This window comes from Protomyctophum bolini (assembly GCF_963924005.1).
Source record: "Protomyctophum bolini genome assembly, chromosome: 16".
Taxonomy (NCBI): domain Eukaryota; kingdom Metazoa; phylum Chordata; class Actinopteri; order Myctophiformes; family Myctophidae; genus Protomyctophum; species Protomyctophum bolini.
Window position 1 is genome coordinate 21,968,012 of NC_137877.1, and position 23,196 is coordinate 21,991,207.

Below are 23,196 nucleotides of genomic sequence, written 5' to 3' on the forward strand. Positions count from 1 at the left end.
ATTACAGGCAAATCCGGTGGTGCTGTCTTGACAAAATACAGTATTATCTTCTAAAGTTTTGACTACTACACTGTCACGTTAGGGCCAACAACAAGCCTCTCTATGCACTGACACAGAACATCTGAGACCCTGCATTGCCTTAATCGTTGCCTTCCTACGAGAATAGTGCCGGGGATGTGTCTGGGGTAGAAAGGATTGCTTCTTCAAGGATTGCCCTATACAGTAGATACTTGCATTGATATCATTGGCCAAATTGACTTCAGAAGGCAGGGGTCCATGAGGCTCGAAGATTCACTTTGCATTCCCTTTTTTTGTTTTGTCCTATGTGTGTCTAGGGCTGTCTTTTTCTGATGGCTTTCTTTCATGCCTTACAGTATAGTGATTTGCTAGACTTCCTCCTGGTGCTCGTTGTACCCGCTCCACACACATCCCATATCCACTGTCCCACATCTCCTCTCTCTCTGCCGAAGAAACCTGAGGGACCGTTTTAGACGTTTTCATCCATTAGTGATGCCAACCTGGCCCAGGGTGTCCTTTGTGTTCCCGAAGGGCATATGATGCGTTGCATTGCACCCATACATCTCGCTCTCTAAATGGCACTGTCTCCTTTTCCTTTTGTGTTTTTCCCAGCGCTTGGCTTGGCAGACAGACAGACCAACATCATCATCATCATCATCAGCTAAAATACCTGTCCTACAGTGTATATCTACACACGTATTGGGGTACGGGGATAGACGGAGAGAGGGGGGGGATCGCTCGCTCCCACAAGTTTATCTTTTCTATTCAGAGACCGAGCTGTCCTCTAATCCGTCCTAACCTGGGCGGAGGGAAAGGCCCCCCCAGACAGAGCAACGCTTTAATCCTGCGGGGGCGTACTAGACAGCTGGACAGAAAACAGAAGAGAGAGAGAGGTAAGCGATGGCTAGAGAAGGCTCGTCCGTGTTGGTTGGTTGGTTGTGTCATATGTAGTACTCCTTCATGTTGTCCCTGACGGCGCTGCCGTGGTGCTGCAGGTGCAGCTCGGCCCGGTAGGCCGTCTCCAGGCTGTGTCTGTGCTCCTCCTTCTCGCTCATGCTGCCGTTCCTCCTCTGGGCCCCGCCCCCCCGCCGCCGCTGCTGGTACAGAAAGCCACAGACCACCGCCAGCACACACAGAGCGCTGAAGACCACCGCTGTGACTACACCTGGGGCACACACACACATACACATGTTAGCATATCAGCGGTTCTCAAACTTTTTCATGTCCCCCCCAAATTGAAATGAATTTGGCCGCGGATCTTCCCATCTGAAACGGTTGGCCAAGCCAGCCAGTAGCAACTCACCACTCACTCACCCTGACCCATGTCCCATGTTTACTGACCGACATCTCCCCTTTCACTCTGGGCTGTCACCTCTTTCACTGATAGGTCTAGAAGTTGGGTGGGAGGACCCCTTGGTTTTACAGGCATGGGGGTTGCGCATCTGAACCAGACAGAGGACATCACGTGGCCTCGACTCGTTATCACCGTTTAGGTGATAAGATTATCACCTACAGTAAAAGGTGAGTTGCTACTCACATAAAACTGTATGTTTTATGCGAGTATGAATGAGCCTTAACCCTGCCCGACAACAACATCAATAATTATGCTGCCGTCCTAGCAAAGATGTGGGATGGACAGAAAGACAATACTGAAAATAACCTATTAGCTGCACTTAATTGCTGTTGGACAGAAACCTTCTATCGCCATACAGTCAGTGTCACACAACAGTAGCAAAAGCACAGAACCGATTGCAATGTGACAAAGTTGTAGATCTGCTATTTTTTTTAATAGTTTTAATGTTTAAAGTTATGAATTAGTTTGAAATAGTTTGTTGGTGATGAGTTGTCCAGGTGACACTGATGCTCGTTACTGGACTATAGGCTATATATATACAGTATACACACACACACATTATATGTATTTGGTCTGCTGTTTCATCAATCCATTCTATCGCTGTACAATACAATTATATCTGACTGAAAGTCATTCTACGACCGAGACATATTTTATTTTCCAGTGCAAACAATACCCCTTACGGTATAATTACTTAGAAGGCCAGCTCTCTGCCACAGAAGAGCCTAAATTGCTGTGCGTTATCCTGTCTTGACAGACACGTTATTCAACGGAAATGTGGGCGGCGAGAGCAAGAGGCACGTCGGCAGATAGGCTGGGGCTCATTTCACAGGAGACTGACTTTGACAATTGAGCACTATAACAACTGGGTGGGGGGGTATCCGGGAGAAAGAGAGAGGGAGAGAGAGAGAGAGAGAGAGAGAGAGAGAGAAAGAAGAAATCTCACCTCCAATTACTGCCGAGTTGCTTTGTGAAGCATTTCTTAATGGCTCCTTGCCTCTGTCGACTGCCGTCTCTGAACAATCCGCCAGCACATCACAGGGAGATAGCACAAGACATGGATTAGTTCATCAATCACATTAGTTTACCTTCTGACAAATGGGATGGAAAGATACACACACATCGTATCTCAATGATCGGCACAAGTTGAAAGGGCTTCATACCTAAAATGGTATACTGTACATCTATGTTGGTGTCAACATAAAATAGGGGGTGCATCAGTTCATCAAATCAATCGATTTTATCAATAAAAAAAAACAAATAAAAAAATAATCATTTAATAACAACCGAAAAATACATATTTTGGACAGGCTATTGTAGGCGAAACGTTTCCAAATATTTCAACATTTTAGAAAAAAAGAAAATAGCCTATCTTACATGGTTACAATTACAATGCATCACACTGGTTAGGGTTTTGACTTGTGAGCTTGTAGATAACCTAATTAATGTGTTGCATGACACCGTTGTGCAGCAAATGGTGAGGTGCATGCATCCGCCAGTGGGTGACAGCAGACTGCTGGGTGAGTGCTGGCGCTTTGGCATTGGGGGTCAGATCTACACTTGGAATGAATTCTGTACTGACCATAATGGGGCGTGTCTTGAGTGTACAGGGTTTGATGAGGTCAGATCATCATATGGAATGTCAGAACAGGTCAGCTCCCAATATGGAGATCTAAGGGTGGCAGGGGGGGCAGTGTCTTGAGTGTACATGGTTTGATGAGGGGGAGTTAGGGCTGGGCCTTAATTTTCAGGGCCTGTTGAGAACTCTAGTGTTTGCCGGCTGCCGGACGCGGCTGCATTAATAACTTTGGGGCAGGCCCGTCTAGAGTTTAAATTGACAGGTATCAGTCAAAAGGGAGACATCGAAGAAGACGGATCAACATATGGAATGTCAGAACAGGTCAGCTCCATGTAATGGAGATCTAAGGGTTTGCTTAGCCTCCGTGTCATTTTAGATTTTAGCGATGGCTATTAAAAAATAGCAGATCTTCTGCTATTTTTTAACATGTTTGATAAATCTTGAAAGTGTTTGAAAAATGCTGAATAATTTAGATTTAGAATATTTTAACACAAATCATCTCTTCTGGGGGTCCCTATCATAAAACATTGTCAGATGGGGGTCCGCCGCCAAAGATAAGGTATATCATTGTGGAGGTCCATTCATGGCACAAAAACGTTTGAGAACTACTGATTTAGAAGGCATTATTTTGTAGAATCGGTCTCTCAGGTCTTAATGGGTAGTACAAATTTGACAGAGCAATTTCACTTGTAGTGGAGCAATATTTGAGTGTCTATACTTTGACTCAAGCACGTGGGAACGAGTGCTTTGCCCACCAGTGGGATTTAGCTAAAATGAGCGTGTGAGTGTGACAGCGAGGAACACAGAGTGTGCTACCTACACCTAGCACTAAACTATTCAATCAACCACATGCTTCCTAAGAGCAATGTGGGTGGAACCACAGAGATTACTTGAAAAAAATACATATGGGTGGAAACCTCATATGTCCAAAACGGATTCAAATTCAAAAGTAGCAGATGTACAGTGTAAACGTGACGCACCGTGTTTCCAACGTTTTCTGTAATGCTGTATTGTACTGTATACAGTATATAATATATACTGTATACAGTACAATACACATATATTGTACATATATGTACAATACACATATATTATATGTGTATGTATGTATGTACATATGTACGTATGTATGTATGTATATATATATACACACACACACACACACACACACACACACACACACACACACACAAATACCCCCCTCCCCCCCCCACCACACACACACACACACACACACACACACACACACACACACACACACACAGTTAGAATATGGAGATAAGAGATTTCTGCCCGACAGCAATGATATTTTTTTCTTTACAAGTATGGAGATGGAGTGCCCATCTAGTTATACAAGTAGCTCTAACTCCTTTCAGTGCATTATGTGGGTAGGGAGTGGGCGAGTGAGCGAGAGATCTGCAAACGGAGCACAGATTTAAATTAGCCAGTCTGCTAGCCAGCAGATGGATATGTATCGTCTCTGTTCGTCCCAAATACATATTTGATCATCCCTAAATGCCTAGTCTCGTCTGCTTATAATCAACACTCGTGCGTTTGCATTAAATACTGTGCCCGTTACATCAGTGGTCCTTGTGGGGGTTCCAGGGGGTCCCCAGCTAAATTTGTATTCAACCACTTTAACACTATTTTATCCTTTGAATCACTGTCCTAGATTAGTCACACAGGTATCGGATCGGTACTCTGTATCTCAGTTACGGTTGAAAATGAGCACATGTGTTCAGCTACTACCCTGAAAAAAAAAAAAAAAGAAAGAAAACAGAATCGGTATCGGTATCTGGAAGGACAAAAAAATATTGGTACATTGCTACTTGATATTAAACCTTGAACCTTGAACCTTGACTACAGATAAGCGGTTGAAGATGGATGGATGGATGGATGGATGGGTGACATACTTAAATTCTCATCAATCAACATCAATACAGAACAGCCTATACAGAATATAGTTAAACATTATCGTCTCACTTGATATTTTGGAGTCTGCCAGCACGCCGCAGTTCGACTCCACCAGCTGGCCGCGGATGCTGACCAATGAGCTTCCTCGATTCAACAGCGCCGCTTTCAGGGGAGCCACGTGATTGAACTGGACCGACGACAAGCAGCCAATGAAACCCCTGGAGCCCGCCTGCCTCACCTCCTCATCAACCACATCCATGGCTAGGAAGAAAGAAAGAAAGAAAGAAAGAAAATGAGTTAGCCATGCAGGTACATGGGTGACACCAACACAAAAAACAAAGAGAAAACAATAAAAACAAACAAAAAGTGAATACTTAATAAAATAAAACACGAATTGTGAAAACAAAAAAAGAAACATTGAAATTTTAAGCTATAATAACCTTCATTACTAGCGGACTACATGCCTTATATTTTAAGCCGACATAAAGGTCAAACTCAGCTGCCTGATATATATTTTTAAATCCCTTATGTAATTGGGTAGAAAAACTATAATTACCATCATCGTCCCACCGGGGGTAATTTAGAGGGAGTTCCAACCTCCCAAACCGACATTTAAAAAGAAGAAGAAAAGAAAACACATAGCCACCGTGTTTACCAGCAGTATTTTTTCGCCGGGCCTGGCATTTATTTTAGTTTAATAAATCCCTAGGAGACATAACCCAGTCAAGAAGGTAAATGTCTCCCCTTTGATCCTTTAGAGAGTACATAGAGTACACTGTAAGTGATGGTGGCTTGTTTGTGCTGCTTTGCTAAGAGTTAAAATTAGAACAACAGTGCTGTGGCGGATGCATGAGAGCCTAAAGGGAATTGGGCATCTATTATAATGGACCTGATTTGGCAACCACACTGTATTCTGGTTTCCATGGGTCGTTCAACACACATGATTTTCATTGAATATCGTCGCTGTTGGACAGAATTAATCCTCTTATCTCCATATTTTAACTTTTAGTATTTTCTCTCTCTTTTTTAGCAAATGAATGCCCTGCTTGATCATACTACACTACAGTCACACAAAAGCAGCAGATCTGGAAGCTCAAAACGTGGCGTTGAATCCTGAAAACTAACAGTTTTGGACCTGAAAATGAAATTACAAAACACTACACAAATAAAAATATATAAATAATGGTTCTTATACTTAAATGGTTCTTGTTCCACGAAGAACCATCACCTACAAAATAACTATAATTATTTAGTGAGCGATAATCATATGATTCTAGAGAACCTTTCTGGTGCTTCAAAGAATACATCTGGTTCTTTGAGGCACCTTTACCCACTTAATTATGTGAACAATCGCCAATACAGCGCCGTTTCTACGGGGGGGCACTAGGGGGCGCTGCCCCCCCAGATAGACTTGGTGCCCCCCCAGTCCAGACCCTACCCCACCATTATTTTTTATGTTTTACAGGTTTAAAAATCAAGTGCCCCCCTTGGAAATGATTATTCCCTGGATACGGCACTGCGCCAATAGCAGATCTACAAGACTGTTAATCTCAATGCAGTTGTGAGCTTTTACTTTAAGGTCTGAAATGTTCTTTCAGGAACCAGAACACTGTTCTTCAGGCATAGGGCATCAATCTGAAGAACCAGTTTCCGTTCCAGTTGGCACCTTTATTTTCCTGTCTGACAAAATACTCTTTAAAATTTCTCTGCATCTGTTCGACATCTCGGGGGGTTGAATGACAGCAAGTGTACTTCACAAAGTTCTAATGCACACTATGTGACCTGCATCAAACCTAAAACGGCTGCAAACTTTCTTTATCCGTAACTTCATCATTCAACCCAGAGATCTGCCTATGCTACCTCAGTGCTAAAATTAAAACTGTTTGCTTTTGAAATGCAAATCATGGTGTCAATTAGCATAGATTTGCTCATTCCCTGAGCTATTGTGCGTTTGTGTTCAACAAATGAGACATGATTCACTTAAGAGTTTCATTTAGCTTCCAGATTAATGGGTAAAGTGATCATGCTGCGTCTGAAACACTCCAGTCTAAATTTGCGGTGCATTTACAATATGTTCGACAACAGAATCCAAGTAAGATGACGGCAGAAGCAATTTCCTTGGCAAAAGCATTGAAGCCTAAGTTAAACTTAATTGAGAATGCTTGCTTGTGTCGCGTTTGGGGCTAAAACAAGAGTTTTAAAGGCCCTCATTTATCAATTGAGTGTAAAATCTGCCCCAAATTCGAGTGTAGGTTTCGTAGTACACCCACGTCGCCACGGCATTTATAAAGCAGGGCTGCCATGTCTCACCCTTTGAGCGTGACAGTCACGCAATTTAACCCTTTACCACGCACCACGCCACACATGCCATTTCACACGCATTATAAATAACAATTTTCTCCGCGGCTCCGCCGCGTAATAACGCGCGCTCATGTGTGCGTCCTCACAAACGGTAAAATAGCCGATCTGCATGAGATCTCATGCAGCATAATTATGCAGTAGGAGGGTAAACAGTGGACCAAATCGCCATTTTTCATGGAAGACAATATAGACCCCACAAGTTACAACAAGTTAGGTGTTTGGCGTCTCTTGCGTGATATGAGGAAGTGAAGTGGAACGGTGCCAGTAGCCCGTGCGTGCACATTATAGGGACAAAGTCGTGTGTGTGTGTGTGTGTGTGTGTGTGTGTGTGTGTGTGTGTGTGTGTGTGTGTGTGTGTGTGTGCGTGAAGTGAAGGGGGGGGGGGGGCGCATCGCGACTTGTTTCTGTTCAGAGAGAGAGCCCACAGATGTGTTTGAACTAAGAAAATGTAAAAATAAGGCATTTTCCCACATTCCAGTTTTCTGACTTTTTATTTCACAACATATTCCCCAATTTCCACTGAGATTATGGGGTGAATGAATGTGGCCACTGGCCAGACCCATCTTCTCTTTCTGTCATAGTGACATTGTCCTCCATCAGATCATGTCCAAATCAGGTTATCCAATCTCCAGTAGCCTCTTCAGTTTTTTGAAGATTTTTTGAGTGGTGCAACCACTGACCACTCCCTTACGGAGCTATGTGTGTGGCTGGCTGGGTCTGAGCACTATGTGTGTGGCCTGCTGGCTGGCTGCGGGTCTGAGCATATAGATAGATAGATAGATAGATAGATAGATATCTTTTTCATTTCTACTTTAAGCATGAGGAGGCTGTCAGTGCAGGGAGAGCAGCTGGCATGGAGGTGAAGACATCAACGTTAAGGTTAAATATCAACGTTAAAACGGGACAAATCCACATTAAAAAAGGCCAATTATTTTCGCCGCTGCTCTTCGGACGGCGTCGAACGCATTAAGACACTATAGAGTCTCACTCTTGACATTTTCTGAAATATGGCAGCCCTGTATAAAGTGATCGCAAACAGCTGATCCTTCCTTAATTTCGTTCCGACGTTAATAAATGTGTCGGCTGAAATCTATCTGGCACGCCCTATGAAATCAAGCCTCGCCCTCTTTTTTGCGACAACTGCAATACGACCCTGAAACCATGGTTACAGGAAAAAAAAGTTTCCCTCGCTTGCCTTGCTGCCCCCTCTCTCATACACACACACACACACACACACACACACACACACACACACAGACGCACGCACACGCAACTTGTTGTATCTTAAAAAAATAAACCTGCATGAATTAAATAAAGCTGTCTGTTTCTCCTCTCGCTTCGCTTCCCTTCCCTTGCTGCCAGCCTCACCCCCCCCCGCACGCACGCACATATCGCAATTTGCAAGCAACCGTCACTGTGTGTTGTTAGTTGTATATTAAATTATTAAAGTTATTAAGTTTTAATTATTAAAGTGTTACCAAGTCCAGCAAGATATATTAGTGAACGAAAACCTGAACCTGTGAACTATGAATTAAATAACAAATAGGCACACACACACGCTGCTGTTTTGCATAGGTGCTCCTCCTGTCCTGTCTGTCTGTCTTTCTCTAACACTGTGGTCCGTCCGTGACACCGTGACCAACCAGCACGTTCGACAGTCTATTTAGATTGCCTCGCAGTCGCTGCAGTGGCTGGGCTGTCAACTGTTATTATATGAATGTGCAGCCAAAACCGTAGCCTCATGTGGCTGGCACTGGTGGTGGTGGTGGGCTGGCTGGGTAGCCTACCTATCTCCGATGCGGTTCCCACTTGCGCTGGCACGGTACATTTGGCATTCGAGCGACGCGTCAGGTTTATTAACCCATTTAGGCCTGAGGCCGATTCTGAAAAACGCCTCTAAATCCTGACCTAAGGTTTCTGAAAAACTTCAAATATTTATATAGCAGAATCAAAAAATGTACATTTTTGAATACTGTACATACTGTACAGAACCCAAATATGGGTCCTTGATCTGAGTGGGTAAAACACCAAAATGGGTTCCCGCCCAGAATGGAGGAGCTAGATTGCACATACCGTAACTCCAGAAAGACATCGGCCTGCTGTAGATTAGGTAGGCTACCGTAGGCTACCCATGTTGGGACTCTCCACAGCTGCAGCACTGCACTATACTCTCCAACCTCGCATGTATGCGCTCATGCAAAACACTGTTTAAATGGCTTAAGCATCTAACTTGCAACATTGTTTTTAATTGTGCGATTTTATCTCCTACTAATTTCATATGACACATCGTTGATGTATTCCTTTACTTTTTTATTATTTTTTACATGTAGCCCATACATACCTATAGGCTACAGTTTTATATAAACATTTTAGGAGTGAATACATGTGTTTAGATGCCTGTGACAGCCTCTCAGCTGGTCAAACAATGCTGCTCCGCTGTTCTACGACAGAAAAACAGGTGAGGACAAAGCCTATGACAGCTCCCGACCAAACGTGATTTTTGTCTTGGCACAAGTTCAATTTCAAGCTTTGGCGGAAATGGTAAATGCCGAAAATTGCGGTAATTTCGGCGTGCACCCATATTTTGGCGTACGCACGGTTGATAAATGAGGGCCTTAGTGAGGTTCAGACGGTTTTCACAAGCATGCAGAGGAGCGATGAGGGTAAATAGGGAGAAGGATGCTGAAGGTGAAACTGCGAGGCAAGAGAAGACGACAAAGGCCATTAAAGAGGAGCTTAATTTTTTTTTGTATTCAATCAATCTATATTCAATTAAGTATTCAATCAATCAATCAATCAAACATGGGAAAAAAGCTGATCTTCAAGCTCACAGTCACAGCGTGTCACAGACAAATTCATTACCTTCTAATTTGACATTGCGTTTTATGATATCTAAGGACGTTCAGGTGCCTCTTTCCCCCAGCTATAGCATTCAGCGGTAATGGATTACAAAGGTAGCCTCTTTATCAAAGCCGTAAGAACCATGGCCCCTGTTTTATTTTCACCATTACAACGCAGCTATACGTCATTTCATCATCTCCAGGCACATCAACCAAAAATGTCCTCCTCCTTCTCATGCCCGTCCGCGGCTCACCTGTGACTTTCCCCAAAGTCAGCGATTTGATTGAGATTAACTCTGCGTCGGATGACAGGCTGTACCGGAGGTCCGTGTCCTTGTCAATCTACAGTAGATGGACGACAATGAAAACACTCTGTTGAGACTAGAGGCTGTGAAGAACACTTTGGAAGGCATCCTTCTTCTATCAATGAAAACACTCTGTTGAGACTAGAGGCTGTGAAGAACACATTGGAAGGCATCCTTCTTCTATCAATGAAAACACTCTGTTGAGACTAGAGGCTGTGAAGAACACTTTGGAAGGCATCCTTCTTCTATCAATGAAAACACTCTGTTGAGACTAGAGGCTGTGAAGAACACTTTGGAAGGCATCCTTCTTCTATCAATGAAAACACTCTGTTGAGACTAGAGGCTGTGAAGAACACTTTGGAAGGCATCCTTCTTCTCGGCCGCCCCAGCCCACAAACATGCAGTGGTGGGAAAAAAGGATTAGTAGAACATCTACTAGCTACTGTACAAGTTCAAAAGTCAAAGATCAATTTGTGCAGATACATTCTTGTATCTTACATTACAGTAGCTATATAAACAGATACATTCTGGTACCTTATATCATTAGCTGAAACAGGTTTGGTACCGACTTGGAAGAAATTGAAAATGATTATTATAATTATTTTTGTAAAATGTCACCTATGCAGAAGTTGTGTCCTATAAGTCCATGTGGGCTGGGCACCTTTGGTGCATGACACAAAAATAAAGCAATCTATCCATCTATATTGTAAATAATTGCTGGATTTATAATTGTGTAATCCGTGTGTGTGTGTGTGTGTGTGTGTGTGTGTGTGTGTGTGTGAGTGTGTGTGTGTGTGTGTGCGCGTGCATGCGCGTGTCATGTGTCAACAATGCACTTTGCACTATGTAACTGGCTGTTTTCCAATTGTCTGACTGTACTGGCAGTGTTTATGTCCTTTGTACAAGGTGTGTGTGAGAGAGATATGTGGTATGTGCTATATGCATGATAGCACAAAACATGCATGCCTCAATCTCCAGGAATGTCATTACTGTACTGGATCCATCAGCTTCAATTTTATACTGTTCCATTATTGCTGTTAGTGATGGAATAAGTACTCACATGTGTGTGATATGAAATGTGAGCTTTCCATAATCACAGTAATCCTTATCATATTCCATCATATTCAAGGGCTTTTGGATAGAAATGAAACAGACTCGTCATGCACAGCTGGAGTCCAGCCCCGGCCCCTTGGGGGCCCCCTGAACCATTTAGTTGAATAGCCCCATACTAGTGGTTTCTGTTTATGACTATGAAATGGGTCTGAATGACTTTGAATGAAACGTTTTTGAATGAAACGTTCCAAATGGCATCTAAATGTAAGGTTGTAAGTATGCTTAAGGGTGTTGCAAGGATGACGAAATCCGTATCTGGACCATTTTTTTTTAGTTTTAAATAGTATAAATCTTTTGAAAATAGCACATCTACAAGCTCACTTGACATTTATTTTCAAAGTTAAAAATGAAACAAATACTTGGGCTCTTCTGCATAATGATTACTTTGACTTCTGGTACTTTAAGTACAGTATACCGTCTCTGTCAGGTGTTCACAAGCTAGAATTGCAGCGGGAATTGATGCTTTTGTCTTGTGTGAAGCTGTAGTATGATCAAGAAGGGCGTTTAGAAAACATTTAGAATATGGAGATAAGAGGTTTCTGCCTGACAGCAACAATATTTTTATAACATTTCAGTGGTGGTGCTCACCTGGACGTACACGTCTCTTCCCTCTCGGTGGATTCTGATACGGTGGAGCCGTCCGTCTGCCAGGCTGCTGGGGGCGGGGTTGAACACGTCCGGCCTTCTGTCCACGTGGAGCTGATACCAGATCTGTAGACTCCCTGGAAAAGAGAAACACCCACAATGCAACCACACCATGTCAGTTAGATCTGTATGACCAGTTTTTACCTCATTTGATCATTTTAGTTTTAAATCTCTGAGATAAAATACAAATACCAATCATCTGCTTGGGTAAGACTTCCCTTTTCATTTAAATCTCTGGGATTGTTTTATCCCAGAGATTTTTGGAGAAAATATCTACACTGAGAAATCATCAGTGTTATTCTAAATGGTAAATGGTGCATTTATATAATGTAGCACATTTAACCAAGGTGCTTTACAGAAATTATGCATTACATTCACACACCGATGCCGGAGGAAACCATGAAAGGCACCAACCTGCACATCGGGAGCAATTAGGGGTTCAGAGGATACTTCGACACTAACTCTAGGGGAGCCCTGGTTCGGATTGGGAACGTTGCTGTTCCCATCCAGTCACTCTACCCCTGACTACCAATGACTGAATTACATCATCTGGGCAGGATTCTATAACCTAATCGAAAATACATACCCGGTACTTTCTCCTCCTAAAAAGTTAGCACTGTGGAATATAAATCCATTGTTCTTGCATCATAATCAATGAAACTAGAAAGATGCAATTCTGGAAAAATTGCAAAGTGTGGTTGTCTCAATTGCTAATATAGGCCCCTCCCACTCATTTTGCTAGCCAATTGCAGGGTCACGTCACCCTCATAAAGTGGGCTGTTATAGCGCCACCATAAAGCAGACCAATTTAATTACCGGTATATGTTAATTCATTTTTGTAATTAGAGAAAAAGACTTGAATGTGAATTTTCGCATTTTCCTATTCAAGTCAATGAGGAAACTTTATGCACAAATAAATTAATATCAATCAAACTAAATCATTTCTCTTTGCCAAAAGCAAGCATGAAGCCCGATGAAGCCGGCTCAAGTGCGTGGCGCCAAAACTAAGAAGTGTGCCAAAGTTTGAGGTTACTCTAGAAAGAAAAAAATAAGAATAAAGCTTGACAATTACTATAGTCTTTGGTTGCCCTGTTAGGGCAACGACACTAATAATAAAATAAACATTGAAATGTTGTTTGGAATGACCACCAATGACACAGAGTGAGTTCAGAGTAGACTGACAGTCTCTAGAGAAATAGCACTATAACATTGTGAGCATTAGTGAGGGCCCATACTGTATATGGAAATTATGATGAAAAAAGGGCAAAAATGCTCCTTTAAGTAAGTAGGTCGGATTGGCTTATTGTGCAGCCGAGCAACAAGGGCGCTGCAACGTGCCAGACCCGTGGGAGACGCTGTAGATTGCTGAGGTGAGGCGCCACACCTACCATACGCTCCCAGTACTTACCCTATGCCCTACCTTAACTGAGACATTACTGTAAATAATATTTTTGGTTAAAGCTCTCATATAGTCTCCATGTCTCTCCAGCTCTTTGATAAAAATAAAAATACATTTTCAGGAGAGCGTACGCATTTATCAGCTTCATTTCTAATAGTGTTCCAGTTCTAATTTTGTCTGCTCGTGTCTTTGTTTCAGCACTTCCAATTCCACTTGTTTAATCTGTATCCTGTCTGAGCTCTCTCTCCTGATTGGATAAAATTGGTATACCGACATTAAAATGCATTGTCTGTTACTGAACAAACTCTCTATAGCAACGACCACTATCAGAATATAAAGTAATTTAACACTCATTAAAAAGTATCTACTGTATTAGCGTACCGTTCCTGGCCAGGATGACAGCGATGTACTGCTGGCTGAAGGTGCTGACAGTCAGCAGCATGGCAGGACTCTGGGAGGTGAGGAAACTGAAGGCCACGTTCTCTCTGGCTCTGCTGCTCTCTCTGGACACACTGGAGGCCTGAGAGCTTCTGTTCTGCATGACCGAGAAGGGCTCCTGGAAGGTGTAGGTCACCGAGGACTCTCTGTCGAAGGACACAGACACCTCTGAAGCACACAGAGAAAAAAGGCAGAAAGAGGGGGGAAAATGGCATTATTATAGCCTTTATTTTTTCTCTCTTTCTTTTCCCTGTGTTGTTGTCAGTTCATACAGTTCGAGGTTAGGAAAAGGAGACGGGAGGAAAAACAAGCCTTGAGGGGATATTTCACTTTCAAACATGTTTGGGGTCATTTCAATTTGTACTCTGGCTTGTGTGAGCACCCCAGACAGACATTGGCTTTCTGATACGTGAGATGGCCATGGAGAGAGAGAGAGACCACATACAGTACAAAAATGGGTGTACCGTACAGCATTTATCCTTCCAGCGTCACTTTGAACTTTGACATACGCCACGCCAAATCTCACATTTGGTCGGGAGCCGTTTTTCGGCCATAGACAAGCAGAGCAGCATTGTCTGACCAGCTGACAGGCATCTAAACATGTATTCACTCCAAACATGTATAGCTACGTATAAAACGAATAAATAATACATGTGGGAAAATATATTTTGGAAAGGCGTACATCAACGCTGTGTCATAAGAAATTGGTAGTATATTTCCAACTGTACAAGCAATTAAAATTGCGCAATTAAAAACAAATAAACAATATAACATATTTACAATGTTACAAGTTTAGATGCTTAGTTTTACTGGCTATGTTAAAACATATGCAAGCACAATTATGTGCAAGATGATTTTGAACACGGGAGTGCAGTCAGACACCTACAGTATAAATAATCCCTATGATAATATAGCATTTAGATTTTGGTATAAATGGACGTGCATGCCTATTTTATTTCCAAGTGACAATGACAAGCATATATCTTGTCTATTTGCAATGGGTATAGGCGTTAGGGGCTTAATAATTTCAGCCATTTAAATAAGTGCTTTAACAGTTATCCAGATAAATTGCAAATATGGACCAGATAGGCAGATCATTTTCGGGAGTCGGGACCTGTGGGCGCCACTGTTTCAATATTTTCATGGACATCCACCCAGCACACACCAGCCTTCACCCATATAACTATGCATTTATTCATCAATCACTCCATAAACGTCGATTATGACTGCCTTGCCAGGCTATCTCTCATTAACGTGGCATCACTCACAGCAGTCCGACTCAAGGGGGATCGCCTACATGACTGCTTTAACGTGAACTGGCACTGTACACTTCCATAGACTGCTGTTTCTTTCCAGGGTGGGGTGCGGTACTCTGTGCGTACCCGGTACCACACCCCCACACCCCCCCCCCCCCCCCCCCCCACACACACACACACACACACACACACACACACACACACACACACACACACACACACTACAAAATAAATAAATGAAACAAATAAACTATAAAGGTGTGGTGTGGTGTGGTTGCATTGACTCGAGCTGCGAGGAATCAGCTGGGAAATCTGTGAGGAATCCGCTGGGAAAATCCTCCTCTTCATGTATTCGTTCTTCTTCAGGTGGGGAGCCATATTTGCACCACCCAATGCATGGGTTTATAGTAGAAAGTTGTTCTTGATGAATTCTGTCTTTACATTTATATTACATATTGCAGATATAAATTTTTGGGACATCAAAAGGGCCAAAACAAAACAAGGTTTACTTTAAGTTCTCTGACCTCGAACGATAGTGTGTTACTACAGCAACCACACTAATAAATAAATGAAAAGGGTAATTGAAAAAGCATGGCCCACTCACACATTAGGACAATATCAGTCACCAGAACAAAGGATGGGTGTTTTCAATTAATCTAAACATGGTTAACCCATTTAGGACTGAGGCCAATTCTAAAAATGCCTTCTGATTTTTCATTTCAACTTCAGAAATGAATGAAAAGAAAAAAAAACATTATTTTATTATGTAGGAAATGAAAAAAAGGTGATATTTAATTGTGACCCATACGTGGATCCCACGTATGGGTCACGGCTTTAAAATGTCTCGGCTTCCCGAAATGTAAAATGTCTTTATCATACGGAATCATACATGGCTCAAATAAATGTATGATTAGAATAAAAAAATACATAAATGAATACAAAAAACAGAAAAAATAAATTGAATGTGATGTTTTGTGATATTGTGCTATAATACATATACATATATTACGGGTGAGTGTTTGATCCCCCTCTCAGACAAGCCAGAGGCAGCAGACCATGCAGCTAAAACCTGTCATCCTCTCTCTCTCTCTCTCTCTCTCTCTCTCTCTCAACTTTGATCTCTTCCAACACTGGAGGCCCGTCGACTGGCATACAGCCGTTGGAATATCAATTATCCTGACACCTCCGTTCCGCGGAGCTAGCTGGCATATTAGAGCAGCACCTAGCTAACGCGAGGCAGGCGAGCACAACACTTCCCCTGTTCATTCGTCTCGGTCCTAAAATGTATTCACTTGAATATATTGAATAATTATACGCGCCCGGGCTTGGAGCGGAGCGTTCCGGAAAGATTTCCGTACAGAGTTTCGTAACAAGTCATGACTTCTATGTGGGAGAGAGAGTGTGAGAACATCTCGCCCACATGCGCACAAACAGACGGAGAGGGAGAAAAAATATACATAGAAAAAGCCCTCAACATAGACGGAACAGGGTGAAGATTTGTCTGTAATTTGACAACCTTGTATGTCCAAGAGAACCTTTCACAAAATGGGATGACATTTCTTTGTGATATAGTGAAAATAGCACATCTATAAGCGGCACGCGGCACGTTGTGAGCTTGTAGATCGTCTTTTGTCACTGCTTTAGCACGACACTCTTTTTACGACGAAATAAAAAAATGACGAAAAAACTAAAGCGGATATAAAAGGTTTCTGCCCAACAGCGACGCAAAAGTATCAGATCAACAATCTCAAATGTGTGACGCTGTAGTATGATCAAGTATATACGATAACGAAAGAACACAAAATGCTAGAATATGGAGATAAGAGGTTTCTTGGCCGAAAGCAACACTATATGTACTCGCTTGAAGATGGGGATTGTTGACTCGCTACAGAAATGGGGCTTACAGCGAAAAGATTTAAATAAAAATGCAGGGACAGCATTCAATTTGAAGTGAATACATCAAGGACATTTTATTCAGGTGCAAATACTGTGCATCATATAAGTACAAGGCTATGGAGAGAGAGAGAGAGAGAATATGGCTACTGAACTTCACCGTCAACATGGGAAGCATGTAGTTAGACAAGCAGTGCCGAGGAGAGGGAAGGATGTGACATGGTTGGTGTTGCCAAACTGGCTGGTCTGAGTATGTTTGAATGTGACATGGTTGGTGTTGCCAAACGGGCTATTCCAATTACGTCTGATTTACTGGGATTTGATCACTCACATGCATGTCTAGGGAACATTCACTTTGTTGTGCTGTGGGTCTACGGGTATAACCTTTGTTGTGCTGTGGGTCTACGGGTATAACCTTTGTTGTGCTGTGGGTCTACGGGTATAACCTTTGTTGTGCTGTGGGTCTACGGGTATAACCTTTGTTGTGCTGTGGGTCTACGGGTATAACCTTTTCCATGTGTGTGCGTTTGTGTCGTAGTCACCCACCTTCTTTGCACGAGGGTCCGGCGTGGGCAGACAGGAAACAGGCACACACCTATATCTACTGTTCTTCTACCATTTAACACCATCGGGGTCCCGCGACGTAAATCACAGTCAAGTTCAAGTGCACGGTCATGTGCCCGAGACAGAGATTGATAATCTCCGTCAAATTGGTGCTATGAAAACTGATCGCATCGCTCTACAGCCTAGAGGCGCTTGCTGACGATGGGCACATTTTATTAATGGATTAAATAGGGCCGAGCCCTCAAGGCCTTGCATGACGACACTAAGTCGACCTACAGTACCCTTTTCCCCCTGCCCACTGTCTTCCCTCAGGGCATATGTGTGTACTGTATATATATATATACATATATATATATATATTATATATGATGCATTGTACATCTTGTAGATCTGCTCAGTCATCCATCATCCCACCTTCTTTACAGGAGGGTCCCCCGTAGGCAGACTGGGAGCAGTCACAGACGTAGCCGCTGTTCTTCTCCAGGCACCTCCCTCTGTTGTAACACAGGCTGCTGGAGCCGCTGCAGTAACCAGGGCAACCGGAGCTCACTCCAGGGGTCATCTTGGCGCGCTCCTCCAGGTTAAAGGTCACGCCGCCGATGGTCAGAGTTCTGATGCAGCCTAGGAAGCCTCTCTGCCTGGATGCAGTTCCCCCTGGGGGGGCGGGGGGGGTGGGAGAGAGAGAGAGAGAGAGAGAGAGAGAGAGAGAGAGAGAGAGAGAGAGACAGAGACAGAGATGGTCACAGTTCTGATGCAGCCTAGGAAGCCTCTCTGCCTGGATGCAGTTCCCCCTGGGGGGACGGGGGGACGGGGGACGGGGGGGGGAGAGAGAGAGAGAGAGAGAGAGAGGGAGAGAGACAGAGAGAGACAGAGACAGAGATGGTCACAGTTCTGATGCAGCCTAGGAAGCCTCTCTGCCTGGATGCCATTCCCCCTGGGAAAGAGAAAGTGCATCACTCAAGTACTTCACTTAACCATTAGACCTGAAGGCGATTCTACAAATGCCTTCTAAACACAAACGTTTTAATGTAATGGACCCCCAAAATAAGGGTTAGGTAACCCTAACCCATCTCAAAATATTATAAAGATATACTGTAGGCCTATATGTATTGAAAGATTTTCACAGATGTTCTCATTTGTTTTAGAAATAGCAGACTGACAAGCTCATAGCGCAGCACGAAGTGACTTGCTTGTATATTCTTTATTCTTTATTCGGATCCCCATTAGCTTCCACAAAGTAGTCGCTAGTCTTCCTGGGGTCCACACAAAAATGTATACAACTAGAATTTCGCGGCCGCTCATCCCAGATAGTTACGTTGCCGCGCACTATGGGAAGAAGGAAATTGCCTGCATGGCTATTCCTGTGTGTGTGTGTGTGTGTGTGTGTGTGTGGCGTGGCGAGAGAGAGAGATCGTGGTTTCCAGGCGTGCGCGTGTGTGTGCACGCCAGGCGTGCGTGTGCGTGCAGGCGTGTGTATGTGTACTCGGCAGTTGGCTGTCAGGCGAAAATAGCCAAAGCGATCTGTGTAATCGTAACATTTAGGCACGAACCAAGTACTGACAAAGAACAATGTTGATGTAACTAAGGGATTCGCTGAGTCAGTGATATTTTAAATACAGAGATTTAGAAGGAATAAGCAAAATACTGAGGCTCCAATTCCTCTCCTTCCTCGTTTCTCTTCTCCTGCGTGAGATCAGATTCTGAGACTGTGAAAGCTAGTGTGGGCCTGGTGTGGGCCTATTAGAAGACAGGGCAGTGTTGACAGGTTTGCGAATTGTAAGCGAGTTGTAGTGTGTGTAAGTAGCGTGGTTTAAAGGCCTTGTTTCTGGGCCTGTTGGGGCAACAGCATAGGCAACAGTGGTTAGTGTTCCGTGTAGGGAAGGCTCGGGGGTGTGGGTGATTGGGGCGATAATGTTTGTAGTAAACAAATGCATTGCCGGCATGAGTGTGGAAGGGAGGCATTATTGGTGGCAGTGCAAAGACCATTGTTTGGCGGGTGGTGTTCAGTGTTGGTGAGGGGTGACATAGGAGGAGATAGCGTTGCAACACTGCGAAGGGTAAGTGTGTGACGTCACTGCCGTGTGAGTGGTGTGGGTGCAGTGTGTAAGATGTTGCGGGTGTTGCAATAGCGACATAGCTGTTGTGGCTTTGGGTTTCTTTTGGGTACAACTTATTGGGTACAACTTCTCTAATGTATAATAGATAAAAACAGATAATTGAAATATAAAACAGAGAAGATCTAGTTATCAGCTAAAATGACCAATAGTAACAAATAGTGTTTACACAAAAAATAAAATAAATACAATAAGAATAAGGTACAATTTTTTTTTAAACTTCTATAAAAACTATAAAGGACTCATCAATTTATGTTTAAGTAATTTTTTCTCAGATTTAAAGGGAGCATATTTCCAAGCTGAAAAAGCTCCATGTAGAACAGTTCTCTTCATACTAGTTGTGGTTTGCCACCACCGATGACCTGAGCTCACTTGACGAGTGTAATGTTCATGACAGAAACCTGTATATATTGTAATATAGAGTGTAATGTTCATGACAGAAACCTGTATATATTGTAATTTCACCTCTACGGTTAACCATGATAATTGTCTATGCATCTCACCCACATTGGTACGGAAAGAACAATTAACCACTTGGGCTGCTCTGCTCTGAGTTTCTTTAAATGTTTCTCAGCAGCACTCGGCCAAATAACAGGGCAATAGTCCAGGTGTGATAAGAGTAAGACTAGTGACCAAACAACATCATTCATAACAGAAGATGCCCCTTCCCATCTTCGAAACGATATGATCAATCTGATCAGACCAAGACAATAAATTATCTACTGTAGCTTCACTCGCAGTAATTTGACCTTACTGTAGTTACCTGCTCAACTGATATCCCATCTACAAGTAAATCAAGTGCAGTGGCATTAGCAAGAGTGTACTCCCAAATACAATGGATTTCGTTTTGGCAATTTTTTATACTATAGCTTGTTCATTCTTAAGCTCAATAATTCTTAATTCTGTATATCTGCCATTCATGTGCCATACAGCTAAAATCTAAGATGACACAGCTAGATGCTTTCCCGGTTTTAATGGGTTAAAGCTGCACAATGTAGCACTCCTGCTCTACCCCGGAGTTTTTACCACTGAACTCATCATCATCCTTTTTCGACCACAGTCGAGATCATGGATTTCACAATGCCATGCCAGACTTCCCGGTCCTTCATTGCCATCCCCAGTTCCTGCTTACTGACGCATGTGTCCATAGCGATGATCAGGGAACGACAGTTTGTACCTCTGGTCTACTTTGAGGCAGGATTCCAGAGAAAAAGGAAGATCGGGCTAGTAAAGAAAAACGGGGAAGGTTGATGTATATTAGAGAAGTCGATGAGTGGCTCTTCCAAGAGAGATTTTGCGCTCTCATTAGAAGGCGGGTGCCATTCAGCCGTTTCTCTAATTTCTTTGAACAACTGAACTAATGGAGTCTGCCTGCTCTGGGAAGAAATGTAACACAATTTGTGTCAAACCAGAAACCAATAGACACGTGATTGAAATGTCTCAATATAGAAGAGCAGGTAGAGACCAAATATAACCAATACTCTACCATACAGATTTGACAAAATAACATTTAGTTTTTAAAACAAATAATACCTAATACATAATACCGCTTTAAGTACAATTATAGGTCATTTTAAGGTCATTTTACTTTACTTGAGTATGTCCATTTGTACTTTTTACTCCACTACAATTATTTGAAAACTTTAGTTAGATTAGTAATACAAAACCTACAAACATACATACCAATTAAGCCATTGTTTCTCAACGTCATGCACTGAAAGGCCTAGTGTAGCTCGGCCATTACAGACCATTGAGGGTCCATTTAGACTGTAGGTGGTTGAGAGCCTATCTTATGCTTTGTCTATTAGAAAATAAACAATCCGCGAGCTTGTAGATCTGCTATTTTTGAAAGAAAACAGTACCTCTCTTGCCTCACAGGAACTGGCCATTAGTCACCCATAACGCCCGTTACCACCCTCTACTCCACCAACTATTACTACTTTATAATCATAATTCCCAGAGAGGCTGATGAGGATTTACGACAAGGGCCTTCATTTAATTCCGGTAAGCATCTATAGGGCGACTCTGGGAAAGCACTCGAGTGTGTGAGGCCTCATTAAGACTAAGTATGCAAATATGGTGGAATATCTATTAGGATAAAGTACGGGGATGACCTTTGGTAGGCCATTACAGCCCGCAGTAACAGCCGGAGCCACAAGAATGACAAATCAGAATTTATGGCCCCCGAAGATTCCATCTCTGCCAGGGCTTATATATCTGAACCTGTTCAACTGTGTAATTCTTTGGCATAACCAGAAAGTTACTGTATAATGAAAAATGAATATGGAACAAAAAAAGAAAAGAAAAAAGATTTAATAGCATTATTAGTCATACTGTGACCCACAGTGTATCTGAGGCGACTGTAAATCTTGCCATCACCCCATGGGGGTGAGTGCAGTAGCTGCCATCCAGTGTGGCGTTGTGTTTGTGCGCATACTGTACATGCGTGCATGCATCCGTGTGATACTTGTATGTATGTCCCCAGAAGTGTAGTAGAATTTGCACTGCATGCGAATTTGCGTTGTGAGCGCAACACATTGTGAGCTTGTATATCTGCTATTATTCAGCTCTAGGCTTGCAGTTGCGGCATCTGTCCTAAACTAGGCATATTTTAGCATGCGCATGTGCATGCATGTGTGCGTGCGTGTGTCTGTGTGTGATACTTGTATTACTACACTTATGAAACAGACATTATTGTGAGGACCGGTTTGCTGCTCCTCACACGATATTAGGAAATTAGTGATAACATTTCAATTGGGGTTAGGTTTGGTCATTTAGAGTGTTCAGGAACCTGCCCTACCAGTAACATCATCAGTAGGTAGGTTTGGTCATTTAGAGTGTTCAGGAACCTGCCCTACCAGTAACATCATCAGTAGGTAGGTTTGGTCATTTAGAGTGTTCAGGAACCTGCCCTACCAGTAACATCATCAGTAGGTAGGTTTGGTCATTTAGAGTGTTCAGGAACCTGCCCTACCAGTAACATCATCAGTAGGTAGGTTTGGTCATTTAGAGTGTTCAGGAACCTGCCCTACCAGTAACATCATCAGTAGGTAGGTTTGGTCATTTAGAGTGTTCAGGAACCTGCCCTACCAGTAACATCATCAGTAGGTAGGTTTGGTCATTTAGAGTGTTCAGGAACCTGCCCTACCAGTAACATCATCAGTAGGTAGGTTTGGTCATTTAGAGTGTTCAGGAACCTGCCCTACCAGTAACATCATCAGTAGGTAGGTTTGGTCATTTAGAGTGTTCAGGAACCTGCCCTACCAGTAACATCATCAGTAGGTAGGTTTGGTCATTTAGAGTGTTCAGGAACCTGCCCTACCAGTAACATCATCAGTAGGTAGGTTTGGTCATTTAGAGTGTTCAGGAACCTGCCCTACCAGTAACATCATCAGTAGGTAGG

The 23,196-nt window shown here is 42.9% G+C and overlaps 1 protein-coding gene across 1 annotated transcript in view; it reads right to left on the minus strand.

The window, feature by feature from the left end:
• Window positions 1–544: 544 nt before the first annotated feature.
• The window catches only part of LOC308330806 (contactin-associated protein-like 5), a gene marked incomplete at its 5' end in the record, with an annotated part of 128,416 nt that continues 105,764 nt past the window's right edge, over window positions 545–23,196 (minus strand). The window contains 7 exons of the mRNA XM_080785861.1: window positions 545–1,183; window positions 2,319–2,387; window positions 4,935–5,126; window positions 10,321–10,408; window positions 12,073–12,206; window positions 13,910–14,134; window positions 18,094–18,333. Of these exons, the coding sequence (XP_080641987.1) occupies window positions 960–1,183; window positions 2,319–2,387; window positions 4,935–5,126; window positions 10,321–10,408; window positions 12,073–12,206; window positions 13,910–14,134; window positions 18,094–18,333 (1,172 nt within the window). The 3' untranslated portion in view covers window positions 545–959. The remainder of the gene's footprint in view (window positions 1,184–2,318; window positions 2,388–4,934; window positions 5,127–10,320; window positions 10,409–12,072; window positions 12,207–13,909; window positions 14,135–18,093; window positions 18,334–23,196) is intronic.